The sequence below is a fragment of the Astyanax mexicanus genome, chromosome 24, assembly GCF_023375975.1.
Source record: "Astyanax mexicanus isolate ESR-SI-001 chromosome 24, AstMex3_surface, whole genome shotgun sequence".
NCBI lineage: Eukaryota > Metazoa > Chordata > Actinopteri > Characiformes > Acestrorhamphidae > Astyanax > Astyanax mexicanus.
The window spans coordinates 12416054-12432500 of NC_064431.1; the positions used below are offsets into that span (position 1 = coordinate 12416054).

Below are 16447 nucleotides of genomic sequence, written 5' to 3' on the forward strand. Positions count from 1 at the left end.
TGGCCACAGAATCCACCTGCTCTTTGCCATTCATTTGGAATAATTACCTTCTTCTACACTATAACCATTAATTTCCATAGAAACCTCAAGCATCTGGTGTGGCACTTTTATACAGTCTATATGGGACTCCATTTGGCCCTGGGGCCGAGCCTGCTTTTGCACCCTACATAACAACCTAAACCTCAGCCCACCTAGCTCCTAACATCCATCTTTCACTCTATATCACCTACCAGCTGGATATCTGCTGGCAGGTCCAGGACACTAGACTTTTTTGTCTTCTGTGTAAACTTTCTGAAAGTTCTCCTCTAACTCCTTCTTTCCCACCTTTAGATTTTCTTATTTTTCCTTATTAAACTAGTCTTAACAAACCTAAATTTATCTCTAAAGAAAGCTGCCCTAGCATGCTCCTTCTTCTTCCTTCTCTTCCTCATAGCCTCTGCTTTCCACAATTTCCCTAACCTTTTTTTCATCTCCTCCTGCAGTAACTCAATGCTCTTACTTTTTGCTTCTCTCCTCTGCTTCCACTGCTTTCTCAGTAGCCTTGATTCTTTCTCAAGTTTTTTCTATTTCTCCTTTACCTACTAATATTAACCTTACTAATAGTATTATTTAATTATACTCGAAATATTATTATATTATAAAAAAATATTTTTAACCTCAAATCCACAAACCATTACCCATAATCTATGTCGAAAATTTATGAGAGGAATGTATTTATGAGTACTTACTGGGGATTTTAGAATCACGTCTTTGCTGCAGTGGTTTTTATGAACCTGTAAAACGCTGGTGATGCTGATGACAGAACCGTGCCTGACCTCTGTGAAGTTTCCATTTAAGAGTACATCATTAACCAGTGTCTGTAAAGGAAGAAATGGGGATGATCAATCCTTTATTTATTCATTTTTTACACTTTTATTATATATAATAAAAATAAATAAATAAATGTGTACCTCATTTTTTTTGTTTAAATGAACCATGATTTGATAGCCGCCCTCAAGAAGTGTACTTTTCAAGGTTCCGTCAGTCAAATGTTCAGGAAAAAGTTGCTCTTTTGGAATGATGTGATATCTCACAACATTTTCATCCTGTTTAAACAGAGAGAGGCCACAAGTAATACATTGCTTAACATTACCCATCATATACAGTTCATGGAAAAGCTTACCAGTTGAGTTAAATTTGCTTTTTCCAGGTACGTCTGAACAGCGCTGTCATGTGGAACAAAGATGGTGAAATCTCTTGATCCGATGAGTTTGGATAAATTATATAGCTGGAAAACAGAGTGTGATCAGGTTTAATACAGTCCCTTCCAGGTCTAATTCTGGGTGTTTTTATATTTTGTGCATTACTATATTTTCCCTGCTCTAACACACCTTACCCAGCTCACCAATCCAGATACAGACCCATGTGGGAACCAAATCTTTGTCCACGGGTTTCATGCAGGCCACATATTTGAATATTAGTAATGTGTCCCATATGGGCCCCATCTGGGTTTTACACTGCATCATCCAAGATCTTCAATATTAAAGCAACAGTCTGTGTTTTTGGTATTATGTGTTTTTGAGTATAATATTGTTTTGGACAGTTTGTGCATTCATGAAATACTGTGAACATCTACTGTGAACACCCACCAGACAACACCATTTTTAGAATTAATATATTGGATGTTGCAGGGATGTCAGGAAAATTAGACCATTAAATAAAAATAAAAAATATTAGGGACTGCTGCTTTAATAAACCTAAAACATGTTGTAGAACAGTTAGTCTTATCTTACCTGTACTGCTTGTCTAAACAGGCTAAATGATGGCGTGTTATTCAGGACCTCCATCAGATCAGGGGGCGGAGGGGGGATGTCAGCAACTGGGGGTTTCAGAACCTGATGACAAAAGGAGAGATGGGGAGGTCAACAAAAAAACACATCTGTATGGACAAAAGTATTGAGACACTTAATCATTGTTTCTTCTGAAATGAAAGACATTAAAAAGAGTTTATCCTGTTTTTGTTGAAGTAACTGTCTCTACTGTCCAGGAAAATGGACTAGATTTTCCTGAACTGAAGTAAGGATCTAAATCAGGGGTCTCAAAGTAGCGGCCCGCGGGCCACATGCGGCCCGCGACGCGGTTTCATACGGCCCCTCACGGGTTAACAAAATAAACATACATCTGGCCCGCAATTCAATTTAATTATTTATGCTTTATTATGTTCGTTTTCATATTTTATCTTAACTTGTATTTTGGTGTGTGTGTGCGTGTTTTTTTTTTTTTTTTTTTGCTTACGCTGCGTTGCCTGCTTTAGTAGTCTTCAGTAGCCTTCAACAGTCTAACCTTGCAGCCGTGGTGTGTCCACTAAACTCCGTAGTTATAAACATCATGAGGTGAGCAGCGCGCTAACTGACCTGTTTATAATGTAATCCGAGCAGTGCCTCCGTGACGCTGCTCTAAACTGCTGCTGTTAGCTGCTTGGGCTGAAAGATGAACTGTAGAGAGCTGTATTATCCGGTTAGTGGGGTTATTTTATTTCATACACAGAAGAACTTACAAATTTTTAAAAACGCTCCAGACTGGCTCAGCTGAGCCCTGTAGCCCGTGGCTGGGCTGTAGCTCTGACTAAGCAAAGACTGTGGGCTTGTGGTGCTGCAGCTGCAGCTCCGACTAGTGGTTGGATGAGGAACTGCTAAATCTGAGGAAATGCTAAATCTGTCACAGCTCAAAATTTTTGATTTTATATTTATTAAGCCTTATTTCAGTATCAAACGTTTTGATCAAAGTTAATATAACTTATAAATTAAAAGGATTTATGTTAATAGAGCAACAAGCAACCATTTTTCCATGCAACTGTAATATTTGATTGAATAAATAGTATATTGAGAGTTATTTAACATTAAGGAGTAATTACATTCATTTTGTATTACATCTGGTTACATTTTCTTATATTTATAAGTTACATCTGGCCCTCAGAGGACAGCCAATATGCCAATGTGGCCCTCGGCAAAAATGAGTTTGAGACCCCTGATCTAAATGCATTCAGTAACAAGAGCAGTGTTAGTGTTAGTATGAATAGGATGGTTGATTGATGAAAACAACAATGGTTTGAACTGTATTTGGACTCCAGCACTTCTAACTGTAATATTAATGTTAGCTGGCTGACTACCAACAAATTAGATCACATTACCAGTTCTGTGCTAATTTTGTGCTAATTTTATCCCAGTAGCTAATATTTGGGTGGTGGGTCATACTTGCCACTGCAGTAACAATGACATGGTAGGGATTAGTTTGTGAGAAAGAGGAGGTCATAATGTTATGCTGAATTGATGTATACAATCATTGCAGAACAGAAGCCAGTGTGGAATATGGTGAACAATAAATACCGTGTTGATGATGTGAATGTACCCATTGATGGCCTTAAGATCTGCCACAAGAATGGCAGCATTTCCAATCATAAGCTCCTGGAAAGAAACAGCAATGATTTAAAGACTCTACACACAAGAAAGGGAGATAAACACTGAAATCCAGCGGCTAAGTTTTGAATTTTTTAGTAAAGGTACCCCATCTTTATCAGTGATCTCCCATTTGGTCTTGGTTTTAGTCTGGACTGCTTTGTTGACTTGCTTCCTCAAGTCTTCATAAGAATAAACACCATCCAGGAAGTGAGCTCTGCAAGGAACACACCAAAACAATGAGTGTGTTATATATAGTACCAGTCAATGTCTTGGACACACCTTAAAACAAACCAGAATATTTGTTTATGTAATAATGTTAAATAATGTTTATAATAATGAAAAAACTTAGCATCGCTTGCTTAGATGACAGACTTGCACATCTTGGCTGGATTTTATGAGGTAGAGAATGGTTTTTAGTTAACAGCTGTGCTGAACTTGTCAAGAGTTAATACTTGAATTCTTGCCACTTAATGTGTTTGAGAGCATCAGTTGTAATGTTTTGAAGAGGTAGAGTTGTTAAACAGTGAATAGCCCTATTTAAGTAACGTTCTAATCTATATTTTGACAAGACGTATTCAACGTATTCATGTCCTGATGAAACTGGCTCTCGTTAGGACTTCCCCAGGAAAGAAAGACCCAAAGACAATAGCCACCAAAATAGTATTTTGATGTGTTTAACATTTTTAGTTACTATATGGTTTCTTATGTGTTACTTTATAGGATCACTGGTACCCTAATTATATGTTCATCATACGATTCCTGCAGTGGTTTGCCAGTAATCTGATCATTGTTTACATGAACTTGGGTAATCAGACAATAGGAAGACTACATGAGCATGCATGAGTCTGGTTATAATAAGACATTTGTTAACATCATGTAAAACCCAAACTTTACCATATTAAGCTACAATATGAATATATGTCAGCTATAAGATAAAGATTACTTAAATACTTCAGGTTCAGCATTGCTCCAAAACTGTTTGTTAAACACTGCTTACTTATTTTCTTGCTTACCACTGTCTGTTTGTAAGCATGTGCAGGCTGAGACATCCCTGAATACTCCGAGTAAGAGTACACATGCACTGAGAAATCTGATTACAGCGCTAAAATTCAGCTCTGTTCATTTCTTAACCAGATTTTTTTAAAACTAGCTTTGATCTAATGCTGTTTATGTGACAACTTAAATAATCAGATAATTAGATAAATTGCAGTAATCTGATTATAAACAGTGCAAAATGTAAAAAACTGGTCACTGGTTTAGGTGAGATCTTACCTGAGAAGGTGAGGAAGCCTGTAAAAGTCGAGCCAAAACGCTGAATCTGCCGCACTCAGGTTTTTAAAAGCATCCTTTGAAGGAACTAAGGCAGTCACGTTGTCATTAGAGGAGATGACATGGTGTCTCTGGAGATCAAAGAATTAAAGAACAAGGTCCAGATGTTCAAAATGTTCTGGAATGTAGATGATTAAGGAAAAGACATATTCAAAAGCAAAAATCAGATCATACATACTTGTAGATAGCGGTTAAAATCGTAGAAATCTGAGTTTCCATCCAGCTCCTGCAAAAATAAATAGATACACAAAGACATAGTAGTTGTTTACACACTCCTACAGATGAGCTTGTGATAGTTAACTTAAAATTGGAACAAGAAGTCATTTTATAATCTGTATTTTATCATTTTGCTTAAAATGGTCCCAGAACTGGTAACATGTAAACTGTAAAAAGTAAAAAGTTGAGAAAACTCAAAATTTTGAGGCCAACAAGTTTTTAAGAAAAACACCACCAGTTGTGCCAACTAGAATTTTTTAGATCATTTATTTTTCATATGTATAAAAACGTCATATATTAAAGTGACAGTCCATATTATTTAGTTTTTAAACTGAAAGCAGAAGCATTTCTGAGTGGACAAAGGACAAAATATTGTGTTTAATGCTACCAGTGTGCTGGAATGACCTTCCCTGCTAAGCCTTATATATTTATTCTGAGAGCTCCGAGACCTGAAAGGGTTTAAAAGTGATGTTGCGTTGGCTTTAGTCTTGTTGGACAAGTAAGAGGTATTCAAGTTATTTGGTTATAACTACTAGCTATCTTCTAAAACACTAGCTAGTAGTTAGTGGTTGCCTGTAACATAGTGTAGCTGCAGTAGTTAGCTAGCTAAATACCACAGTCAGAAAGCTAACCTCGCTAGCTAGCTACTAGCAATTAGCAGCGCAGAGCATTTTTCCACAGTTTGTTAAAAAACAGAACTAGTGTTCACGGTTCTTGGGCCACGGTATCGGTTCGGAATCGATATATCAATATAAAAGCTTAGATTCTCTGCCCGAACACAACCCAATTGAGATTTTATAAAACTAACTAAAACTAACTGAAATTACTGATAGAACACCCTTCGTTTTTGTGTTTGTTAATTTATTTATAAGGACTGTTTCCACTCCAGCAGTTTTACAGCGGCAGCACGGCGGCACCTCGCGGTCCGTGGTGTTAGTTCTTATTTATAAAGCTCACGCTAACCGCTAAAAAGCGACAGAAAACACTGAGGAAGCTGCAGAATTGGATTACAATATGAGCGGGAGGGAGATAAAAGAACGTGTTCTGTAATGAAACAGGAGATACAGTACCTGCTGTGAGTAGCTCATACACCAGGACACCCCACGCGGAGGTTAAACTGATAAATCTCTCTCTCTCTCTCTCTCTCTCTCTCTCTCACTCACTCACTCATAGTTGATAATTTTGGTGAAAATTGGGGAAAGTTTATTGAGTTTATGAGTTTGTTTATGTGTTTCTCAGATTGATCTCTCTGATGTGATGTGTAAAAACTAATAAAAACTAGCAAACTCACTCTAAAAACAAATTAAAACTAACTGAATTGGACAAGAAAAGGTGAATACAAAATAAAATTAAACTATAATGAAACATTCAAAACTATTATAACCTTAAGTAACAAATCAAACTGTTTAAAAAAATCATCAGTTAGAATGTTATAATCAGGCAGCTCTGGGCATGGCCGAGCTTCTACACATGTCCGCGTTTGACTTGCAGCGCTGTGTTTAGCTGTTCTTACACATTTTTATTAAATAAAATGTCTATGCTCTTTTAGTGTTGTAGTGTTCATTAACATCATTCTGAACAGATTTCGCTTTTTTAAACTGCCCGAGGACAGCCAGTTTATGGTGGTCTGGAGAAGGAGGAGCACTCACTGCAACCACCAACCGCCGCCCCCAACAGCACGCGCTCAGCAGCCCCTCCCCCTGGCCATTCAGTACCAGAGCGTTAATTTGCTCTGAAATACCGCGGTCCATCCAGGTGTATCGAACCGAACAGGCCGAACCGAACGGTATTTACACTGACAACCATATATAATAACTATAATAATCCTCTAAAGACATTTCCCTCAGCAGTTTATGACTGAGAGAAAATAACGCTCTGAAAGGAGACTGCATCACACCTGCCCAGTTTAAAATGATTCTTCCACATGCTCAATGCAATCACCCATTCTCACCAGAGAGGGCCCTAAATCCCCCAAATCAGCTTTAGCTCTCACCAACTTAAAACTTTCACTTCATGTTTTTTATTTAATAACATAAAATTAATTACCATGAAATGCGTATAGTAAGTTATGCTGACTATGCGCTATAAATCGCTAAAATAGGGCCCTTTGTTTTAAGCAAAGTGATCAGTGTGTCATCTAGTGTCCTCAAGGCTCCATTACCGGACAGCACTGAGGAGAGTTCTCAGTAAGCAAGTTTAATTAAAGTCTGCAGTGTGGAACTATTTTACAGTGTAGTATAAAAACATCCCATAACATCTAAAATTATATAAACAATCACCAAAACACTTTCTTATTTTAAGCAGCACTGAACAGTATAGTTAGAACCAAGTAAACACTGATGCTAATGCTAATACTAATAATCTAATTCACATGCTCTAGAAACACAAAGCATATTCACCCATAAACACATTAATAACACATCAGTACTTGACAAACAGCAACAGATATCAGATTATATTTAGGATTAGGAGCCTTGGATTGGATCAGATCAGGGGAAGTATAACCTAATCAGGAAATTACTAGAAATCAGCTTCTGTACTCACATGATCTCAACTTACCACAAGTATATTGCCATAGCATGTGGTGCCATCTCCTTCATAACCTTCTGGACAAATGCAGCTGTGTGTTCCGTCCTTCTTGAACGAGCATGCTGCCTATAAAAAAGCTGTTAGTGTTATTCGGAAATGGCAGTTTAGCAGAACTGTGGAAGTCAGGATGAGACCAGTAAGACTAAGCCTGAATTACACTTCAGTGCTAGTTGTCTTTAGTCTGCAGATGTTTAGTCAGTTAAAGTGGACTGTTAAAGAACTGGGTGGTGTGTGAAGGGAGTCTCCAGTTTTGGCTTCTGGATTGCAGTTTAGAGCGGTCAGAGCATATTCAATGTACCACTTTACAAAGCAAGTTTGCTTCTAATTCTAATTTTCTTTATTTCATTTTATATTCCAATTTGAATGTAGCAGCTACAGTGGTATAAAAGAGTTTTCATGATTTTGCTTTATAAATCATTGGTTTGGATCAGCAATTTCGGGTAAAAATATCATATAGCAGATAAACACAGTTATATCTGACAAGTGAAATTAAGTTTATAGAATTTACAGAAAGGTTTCAATAATTCTTTAAACTAAATTAGGCAGGTGCAAAAAATGTGGGCACCCTTGTCCTTTGACTGATTTAAAATGAGAAATGGTTAAGGTGCTAATTGCAAGTTTTTCTCCTTCTTGCATTTTCTCTGAAGAGAGGCAACATGGGAGCCTCATTACAACTGTCAACCTGAAAACAAAGATTGTTCAACATCATGGTTTAAGGGAAAGCTATCTCAGAGATTTCAGCTGTCAGTTTCCACTGTGAGGATTTAAGGCCTCACACAGTTCTAGTTAAGGCCTGAAGTGGAAGGCCAATCAAAAATCTCAGATAAGCAGAGGAGAAGGATGGTGAGAACAGTCACAGACCAGCTCCAAAGACCTACATCATCATCTTGCTGCAGATGGTGTCACTGTGCATCGTTCAGCTATTCAGCACACTTTACACAAGGATATGCTGTTTGGGAGAGTAAATATAGATAATGCTCGCCTTTATCTAGTCAGTGTTTAAAATCCTGTTCCAGCACTTGAGAAAAACAGTAAAAAGCACAATACATGCAGCACTGCAGCCCCTGCCCCACCTCCGCATCAGTCCAGTCAATCAAACCACTTCTGCGGCCTGAACAGCATGGAGGTGCGTGTCATTTTTGTTTACATTTTTGAGATTTCAGCTAAGGTGTACAATTAAAGATAAAAAGGATATAAAATAACATTCCAGAAATTAAAATATTTATCTTTTTATACTATATATTTTGTACGAATGCATTATAAATTGTGGTAGATTTTAGTATAATTAAATGGTTTAAAATCGGTTGAGAATAAACCATAAAGAATGAACATTAATACCACATTTTAGCTATATAAAATGTGTGCTCCTATATACAATTATTTTATACAAACCACTGCATGGCATCCTCCATTGTCTGTCAGGCAGGGGTTAACAATTTGACATTTGATGCCATCTCCCATGTAACCCTTCTTGCAAGCACACTCATTCTGGAACCAGAATAAAAAAAAACAACTGTAATGCTGTATTACATCAGTTAGTTACAATAAATTATATAAAGTACATAGAAATGTATTTACCCCCTTACAGATTTAGCTTTGGTTTGCTTTTATTGTCATAATCACATTTTTCAGGAAATCAAAAACACAAAGATAACCAAGTTTTTAAAGTGATTATTTGAAAAAAAGCAATTTAAACCATCCAACACCCCCTAAACCAATAAAAAGAATGAGACTTGGTGAAAATGGTATCCATGGTAGAGTTCCAAGGCAAAAACTACTGCTGATCAAAAAGAATACCTGATGATCCTTGATGATGACTTGATAAAGGTGTGTGTCCCATTACACGTGGTTTAAAACTAACAGAGAATTTCAGAAAAAGAACATCATACTGAAAGTCAAACATGGTGGTGGTAGTGTGATGGTCTAAGGCTGCTTTGCTGCTACACGATCTGAACAACTTGCTGTAATTGATGGTTAATTGAAGTTCTGCTTGCTACCAGAAAATCCTGAAGGAGAATGTTTGTTCATTAGGTTGTGACCTTAGGCTCAGGCATACTTGGGTTCGAAAACACACCAGCATGTCCATCTCTAAATGTAAAAAAAAAATTAATAAAAAAATGGTGGTATGATCTTTAACAGACCGTTCATGCTCAAATACCCTACGACAGGGGTCGGCCATAGGCAGATGTGGCCTCTCTTTCGCACTTGGCATAGCTTTAGTTACCGCCGTCTCGTCCTTCCGCCAGTTTATGAGCTCCCGATCTCCTTATAAAGGCGGTTTTCCCCAGCTGTGTCACAGTTAACTAGCCGGGGCAGCGATACTGTATAGGACCGTGACCCTGATGACCCAGGTTCGATCCCGTGTGAAAAGCAGTGTGTTCATTTATTTATTTTTCGATCCCCCGGCCCCATCTCACCAACCCCAACCCCCCTTTTGGCCTGCCACATAAAGACTAATTGCAGATCCCTGCCCTAAAATGTGTCTGAATTAAAATTCTGCAAAGAAGAGTGGACCAAAATTCCTCCACAGAGATGTGAAAGACTCCTTACCAGTTATCACAAATACTTGACTGCAGTTGTCAATCAAGTATTAAAATGTGTTTGTTAATCTAAAAAAATGTAAGTATGATAAAAAAAAATAAAATAAATCAGGGGCAAATATTTTTCACAGCACTGTACAGTATTGTAACTAAAACAGCTATAGTTGCACACAGAAGGGAGTGTGGGATTGCAATGCTACTTGGGAAAAAGATAAAAGTTACCAGGAATAATAAATGATCAAAAATGTAGACTGAAATTATGTAATGCAACATTCCTGACATCTCAGCACTGACTATAAGCACTGTACGACATTGCTCCCCACATTAAGAGGGGTCATCCTCAGTTACAATACATGCTTTTGGCTTGGAGGAGATGACCAATGAATCCGTGTGTGGAGACACAGTGGTTAGCACTAAGATCATTATTTTGTTGTTATGTGTCACGTGTCCAGAAGGCCGGTGGTCATGGTGTTGAATGCAATTTTGACCAATGGCAGATTTGCAGAAACTGCGTGAGAATATTCTACATGAGCTGGATTATCACAGGCCATTAGGAACCTCTACAACTCCATGCTGAGACACTTGGCATATTAATATACTGTATATATATGTATATGTTATCTCTTCTGTTGGACAAAATGAAAATTAAGAAATTTTGACCATTACCTGACCAGGCCCAGTGGATGTGCATTCAGCGTTTTCATGGCATCCTCCACGACTCTCCAGCAGGCAGTTATTGACCTCCACACACAGGACGCCATCTCCCATCCAGCCCTCATTACACACACAGGACACGTTTCCGGGCCCTGCATACACACACCGGGCCTGTAAAAAAAAACACACATGAGCCGTGAGATGAAAGTGCTGACTGGTGCAGAAATCTGCCCAGTGATAATCTCCAGCAAGTGGAACCAGTCTAACACAGCAGGGTTCCACTGCGCTGTAATAACAATAATACAGCAGTGGGTGTTGGTGTTACAGCTGGTGTTAATAATTTAAGAGATATTTAATGCCATTTTAGAATGTCAGAGAGGTGATGCTACTGCTATCACACCTCCGAGAAATCTACTGAATCAGACAGCTACTGTCACGGCCTTTCAGGACATGTCAGAACCGCACATCGTTCCAGAATATTCAGGCTGGAGGTCATATGAGTTTGTCCCAGATATACTAGCATATATAAAAGACTAATTTATCTCCATTTGTCATTTATCCCCCAGATTTAACCCCTTTTTAGATTTAACTCCTAGATGTGTTATTTAGTAGCCATTAAACAAATCTATTATAAATTATGTAGTATCCACAATATGATGATGTGTTCTATTGTTGTCTACTATTAATGATCACGTAGCTCCCCCAAATGATTCAGCATCTTCTTTAAATGATTCAGGATCTAGTATTAATAATTCAGTATTAACTATAAATAATTAAGTGTCCACAATAAACGATTCAGTATTTACAATCAATGATTCAGGATGTACAATTCAGCATCTACCATGAATAATTCATTTATTTTTTTACTATTAATGATTTATTGTACACCATAAATGATTCAGGTCCTAATAGTAATAATTCAGTATCTTTAATAAAGATATACGGCCCTGTTTTTTTGCAATCTGTAGTTTTGCAAACTGTCAACCGTGAACTGTGTAGCTTGATTTAGGGTGTCTTTGCTCTTGTAACAACAGCTTGAAGCACGCAAAAGGCATGTACTTATTCCCTTAATTAATCATTGGTGTGTTTTAGGTGTAACATGTAATAAACCAATCAGCGTGTCACTTTGTATTTCCTTTAGGAGCCAGGTGCGCTCTGACTTTTGGTATTGCTATTTCAATGAAGCAGCTACCTGGACGTGTTCAACTCTTCTCAGCAGAGAAGTGTGTGTTCATGCAGTGAAGGTACAAGAACAGCGGTGTTATTTTATTTAGTATTCTGTTTATTGTTGATGTAAAAGTTGGGTCTATGCACTGTGGTGTGTCCAAGTGTGTGTAAAAAGCGGGGGTGTACGCACATTGAGCACTTCAACATGCCAATGTTGCCAACATAGGAATGCTCCTGAAATTTACCTGAACACAACTCATTTACAGACTACCCATCAGAGTAAACATATTTACAAGCACCATTGCTTGTGCTATTTACAATAGTATATCTACAATGAATTGTTCAGTATATATAAAAAATTATTCAGTCATTTTTTATCAAACTAAATCATTGCAATGAGCTTCACATCAGCACGGATGATAATACTCAGCCTTACGTTTGTGTGGCATCCTCCTCGGTCAGGTTTCAGGCAGAGGTTGGCCTCGGCACAGGAGTATCCATCCCCCTCATACCCGGGACTACAAACACACCTGTAAAACACCAACAGAACTCCATATACCCACTTATAAAGTGTATAACAATTAATATAGTGCTGTATTTGCAGCCTTACAGATTTATTTTGTTTTTGCTTTTTTGTCATACTTACATTTTTCATATTATCAAATAAAGTTTAATATCACAGAAAGTACCTTAGGAAATACAAAAAGCAGTTTTAAAAAAGTAACTGTCCTCCACTCTCAAAAAGAAACACATTATGCCCCAATCTGAGGAACAAAAACAGATGAGAAAACATGTCATGGACATCTATTAGTCTGAAAAAGATAACAAAGTCCAAAGCTTTGGGACTCCAGCGGACTACAGTGAGAGCTGTTATTCACAAATTGAGATAACATGGAACCACTGGTGAACCTTTCCAGAGAGACCGGCCGACTGAACATACTCCAAAAGGGCATGTGCAACTCATCCAAAACAGAACAACATCTAAAAAAACACTGAACAGTTAAGTTCAGTGTTAATGGTTAAATAATAAGGGAACTGGGTGAAAACGTTCTCCATGGGAGAGTTATATCTGTTATATCTGATGTAAAACTAACACAGAATTTAGAAAAGGAACATCATACTGAAAGTCAAATATTATAGAGCTTTGCTGTTTTGCTGCTATCACCTGGACAATTAGTTACAATTTATAGCACCATGAATTCTGAAAGAGAATGTTTGTCCATCAGTTCATGAGCTAAAGCTCAGGTATACTTGGGTTCTGCAGCAGAACAATAATCTTTATACCAGCAAGTTGCCCTCTGAATGGCATGATATTAAACAGGCTCAAAAACCCTCCAGTGTCTGAATTAAAACAATCTCATAGAAGAGTTGACCAAAATTCGCCCACAGAGATTCCTTCTAAAAAAGATTCATTGCCAGTTTTCGCAACCACTCAATTGAAGTTGTTGCTGCCAATGGCGGCACAACCAAGTAATTTATGTTTTGGGGGCAAATGCTCTTTCACATTGGGCCAGGTTGATTTGGATGGAATTTTTCCTTAACAAATTAAAAACATGTGTTTGTTAATCTGAAAAAATAAGTATGATAAAAAAGGCACATCACTGTAAATACACTCCAGTTCTTAGCTAACCGATATCAATTCATTTAATTTAATATTTGTTTTGCATTACCAGATAACATTGTTGATATTCTACAGCTTTTCATGCTTAGTGGACGGTTCTTTTGGCTAATTAACCACCTGGTAAATGAATACTCAAATGCAGCATTAGTTCTCCCTTACTGATTCTTCTTCTGTATAATTACTTTTATCATCTGAAAGGCAAAAAATCTTGTTATTATTTACAGAAAGCTAATTTTTTTGTCGTTTTAGCCTGTCTTTGTGTCATCCGACTATAAGACTGTGGAACTGCAGATGAACTGACGTGGTCTGGCCGTTGGCGTAGGTGCAGTGGGCGTGGATGTGGCAGCGTTGGAAAGCTCCGTCTGAATTGCAGGGTGTGTCTGCCTGATCACAGAGTTCCCCGGAGAACCCCGGCAAACACGAGTCCCTGCGGCACAGTCCCAGACTGCCCGGCCTGTTATCACATATCCCGTGGACACAGCGGCAATCTGTGTTAACAAACACACAAACAAATTACAGTTTTTTAATGAAAATAATGCTAATAGAGATATTTGTGGTTCTAAATCTGATCTGGTTTAGCAGTGTTTAGCCAGATCAACTTCATACTGTTTTAATGAGGCTATTAAAAACCACTGTGCTGTTCATAAAATAATATCTGATTGTTATGTTGCTAGGCAACCATAGCTTTCGGTAATCAGCTATAGTAATGTGCTTATATTAATTATTAGTAATAAATTAAACAATTACATGAACTCATTTAATTGATGCATTTAATAACATCCAGACAGCCCTTCTAACATATATGACCCTAAAAACACCTAATGCCAAGCAGGTGCTAAAGGGCATGGAGCCCCTTAAACATTAGCCCATAGAGCAGCAGAACAGTTTTATCTGAAGCTCCATCCAGAGTTAGAGTAGCAGAATATGTTTTATAATTTAGATTCTTTAAAGTAGCACCTCTTGCTTAGATTACATCTTTGCTATTTCGTCAGCTTTATGAGGTAGAGTCATCTGGAATGGCTTATCAATAAGTTATCAAGAGTTAATTACTTGAATTTCTTGCCTCTTAATGTGTTTGAGAGCATCAGTTGTAAAGTGTGTGAAGAGGTAGAGTTACAGGTATACAGTGAATAGCTCTATCTGAGTAATGCTCTAATCCATATTTTGGCAAGAACTACTCAACTAAGTAAAGAAAAAAAATCCCCAAGTGCAGTCGCAAAGACCATCAAAAACATTATGATGAAACTGGCTCTCACCCGTACTGCCTCAGGAGACCATATTGCCATACACATTCTGTGTCTGTTTCCTTTTGATGAACAGCTACCAGCATCTGTATAAGGTGTCGTTGGCAGTATAGCGAGTAAAGACCCCTAGTGGAATCCTCCAGTAACACACTGAGCACACAGGCAAGGATTTGAACAGCTGCGTTCATGATGCAGCAGGTTCTCTGTGTGAACGCATAACCGAACAGAAGCTATATATATATGGGGCAGTGGTGGCTTGGTTGTGTGTGTGTGCTCCTGTGTTTGTGCTATATGTTTACTACATGAATGGGTTAAAACTGGGGGCCACCTTCCATCTGTGTCCAAACACAAACAGTAAAAAATAGTGAGTGGAGTCTAACCTAATCAGTTCCTTTTAAGCTCTGAAAAGAAGCTCTTGACGATCAGATGTCCACTAGGACTGCAATGATTAAAATAGTTAACTAATTTAATAATTGATTAGTTGGGTCTACGTCTTTATGCACATAAGTAGAGTTGCTATCCCCTAATGTGGGTTAGTAAGCATGGTGCCATGTGTGAAGGGGATTTACAGGAAATTCGTAGTAAGTTCATACTTTTTTCTTCTCTCACTCAGTGTAAGTAGAGCCTGCTAGAGTAGTTAAACAGGATGTGTCTCTTTTGTAGTATTAGTTTAGTTTAATCTCACTTGCATTTAGCGAGTTATACATTCCACCTTAAATTCCCCCTTAAATGTGGTAGCTTAATCAGCATTTTTAAGACAAGTCATAGTTTGTCAGTGTTACTAGAGCCTGCTTAAATAGTAACAAGATGTGTTTCATTCTTAGTAAATTTATATTGTTTTCTTAAATAATAGTAGTTTATGTGTTTTGCAATTACAACCTTAGTGCTGATCAAATATATATTAAATTACCTTTTAATCTCAGCTCAGGCAACTTAAATGTTGCCTTGTCTGCATAAGCAGTTATTATTTGAAAAAGATGTATGTTAATTTTTTCCCTTTTTATTCAATTGATAATCAATTTATCTGAAAAATAATATACAGATTATTGATTTTCAAAATAATCAATAGTTGCAGCCCACAAGTTTTTGAACACATTGTATAAGTATACCTATTTGTTTATTTACGACTTTTCTTACCTTCATCACAGTTCTCTCCATGTTTGTTGGGGTTGGAACAGATGTGGCAGCCGATGCCAGTGAATCCTGAATTACACCTGCATGTGCCATCTCCAAGAATGCCATCAGAACACTGACAGTAAAACACAGGTGAGGATGATCCTTCATTCACATCATGTATCTCATAAACAGCAGAAGAAAAAGATGGTTCTACTCACAGTCCCCTTGTTGTAACACGGGTTCTGGAAACCTCCGATGCAGGGTTTACAGTCCGGCCCATAGAACCCCCTACAGCACTCTGCCCTCTAACACACAGATTGCATTACATTAACAGCGCCTTTTCTCATATTAATCAGAATAATAGGTATTTACCATGTGTAGCTCATTGAAATAATAAATTTAAAGCTTTTTCACTCATGTTTGTAAGAAAAAAGTAATACAGTACAAGTCAAAACTTGGACACACCTTTTCATTTAATGTTTTTCTTTTTTTCACTACTTAATAAATGACAACTGAAAAAACGGTTAAAAAAAC

The 16447-nt window shown here is 37.6% G+C and overlaps 1 protein-coding gene across 2 annotated transcripts in view; it reads right to left on the reverse strand.

Annotated features, from left to right (window-relative positions):
* Positions 1 to 16447, reverse strand: part of stab1 (stabilin 1) — an 82382-nt gene that overhangs the window by 46761 nt on the left and 19174 nt on the right. For both annotated transcript variants that reach the window (XM_049471631.1, XM_049471632.1), the window contains exons 21-35: positions 16132 to 16218; positions 15935 to 16046; positions 13855 to 14041; positions 12369 to 12462; positions 10778 to 10936; positions 8964 to 9059; positions 7542 to 7637; positions 4945 to 4992; positions 4710 to 4837; positions 3543 to 3651; positions 3366 to 3443; positions 1773 to 1874; positions 1163 to 1267; positions 951 to 1085; positions 729 to 857 (exon numbers count right to left, since the gene is read on the reverse strand). In XM_049471631.1, coding sequence (XP_049327588.1) covers positions 729 to 857; positions 951 to 1085; positions 1163 to 1267; positions 1773 to 1874; positions 3366 to 3443; positions 3543 to 3651; positions 4710 to 4837; positions 4945 to 4992; positions 7542 to 7637; positions 8964 to 9059; positions 10778 to 10936; positions 12369 to 12462; positions 13855 to 14041; positions 15935 to 16046; positions 16132 to 16218 — 1665 coding nt within the window. The remainder of the gene's footprint in view (positions 1 to 728; positions 858 to 950; positions 1086 to 1162; positions 1268 to 1772; positions 1875 to 3365; positions 3444 to 3542; positions 3652 to 4709; positions 4838 to 4944; positions 4993 to 7541; positions 7638 to 8963; positions 9060 to 10777; positions 10937 to 12368; positions 12463 to 13854; positions 14042 to 15934; positions 16047 to 16131; positions 16219 to 16447) is intronic.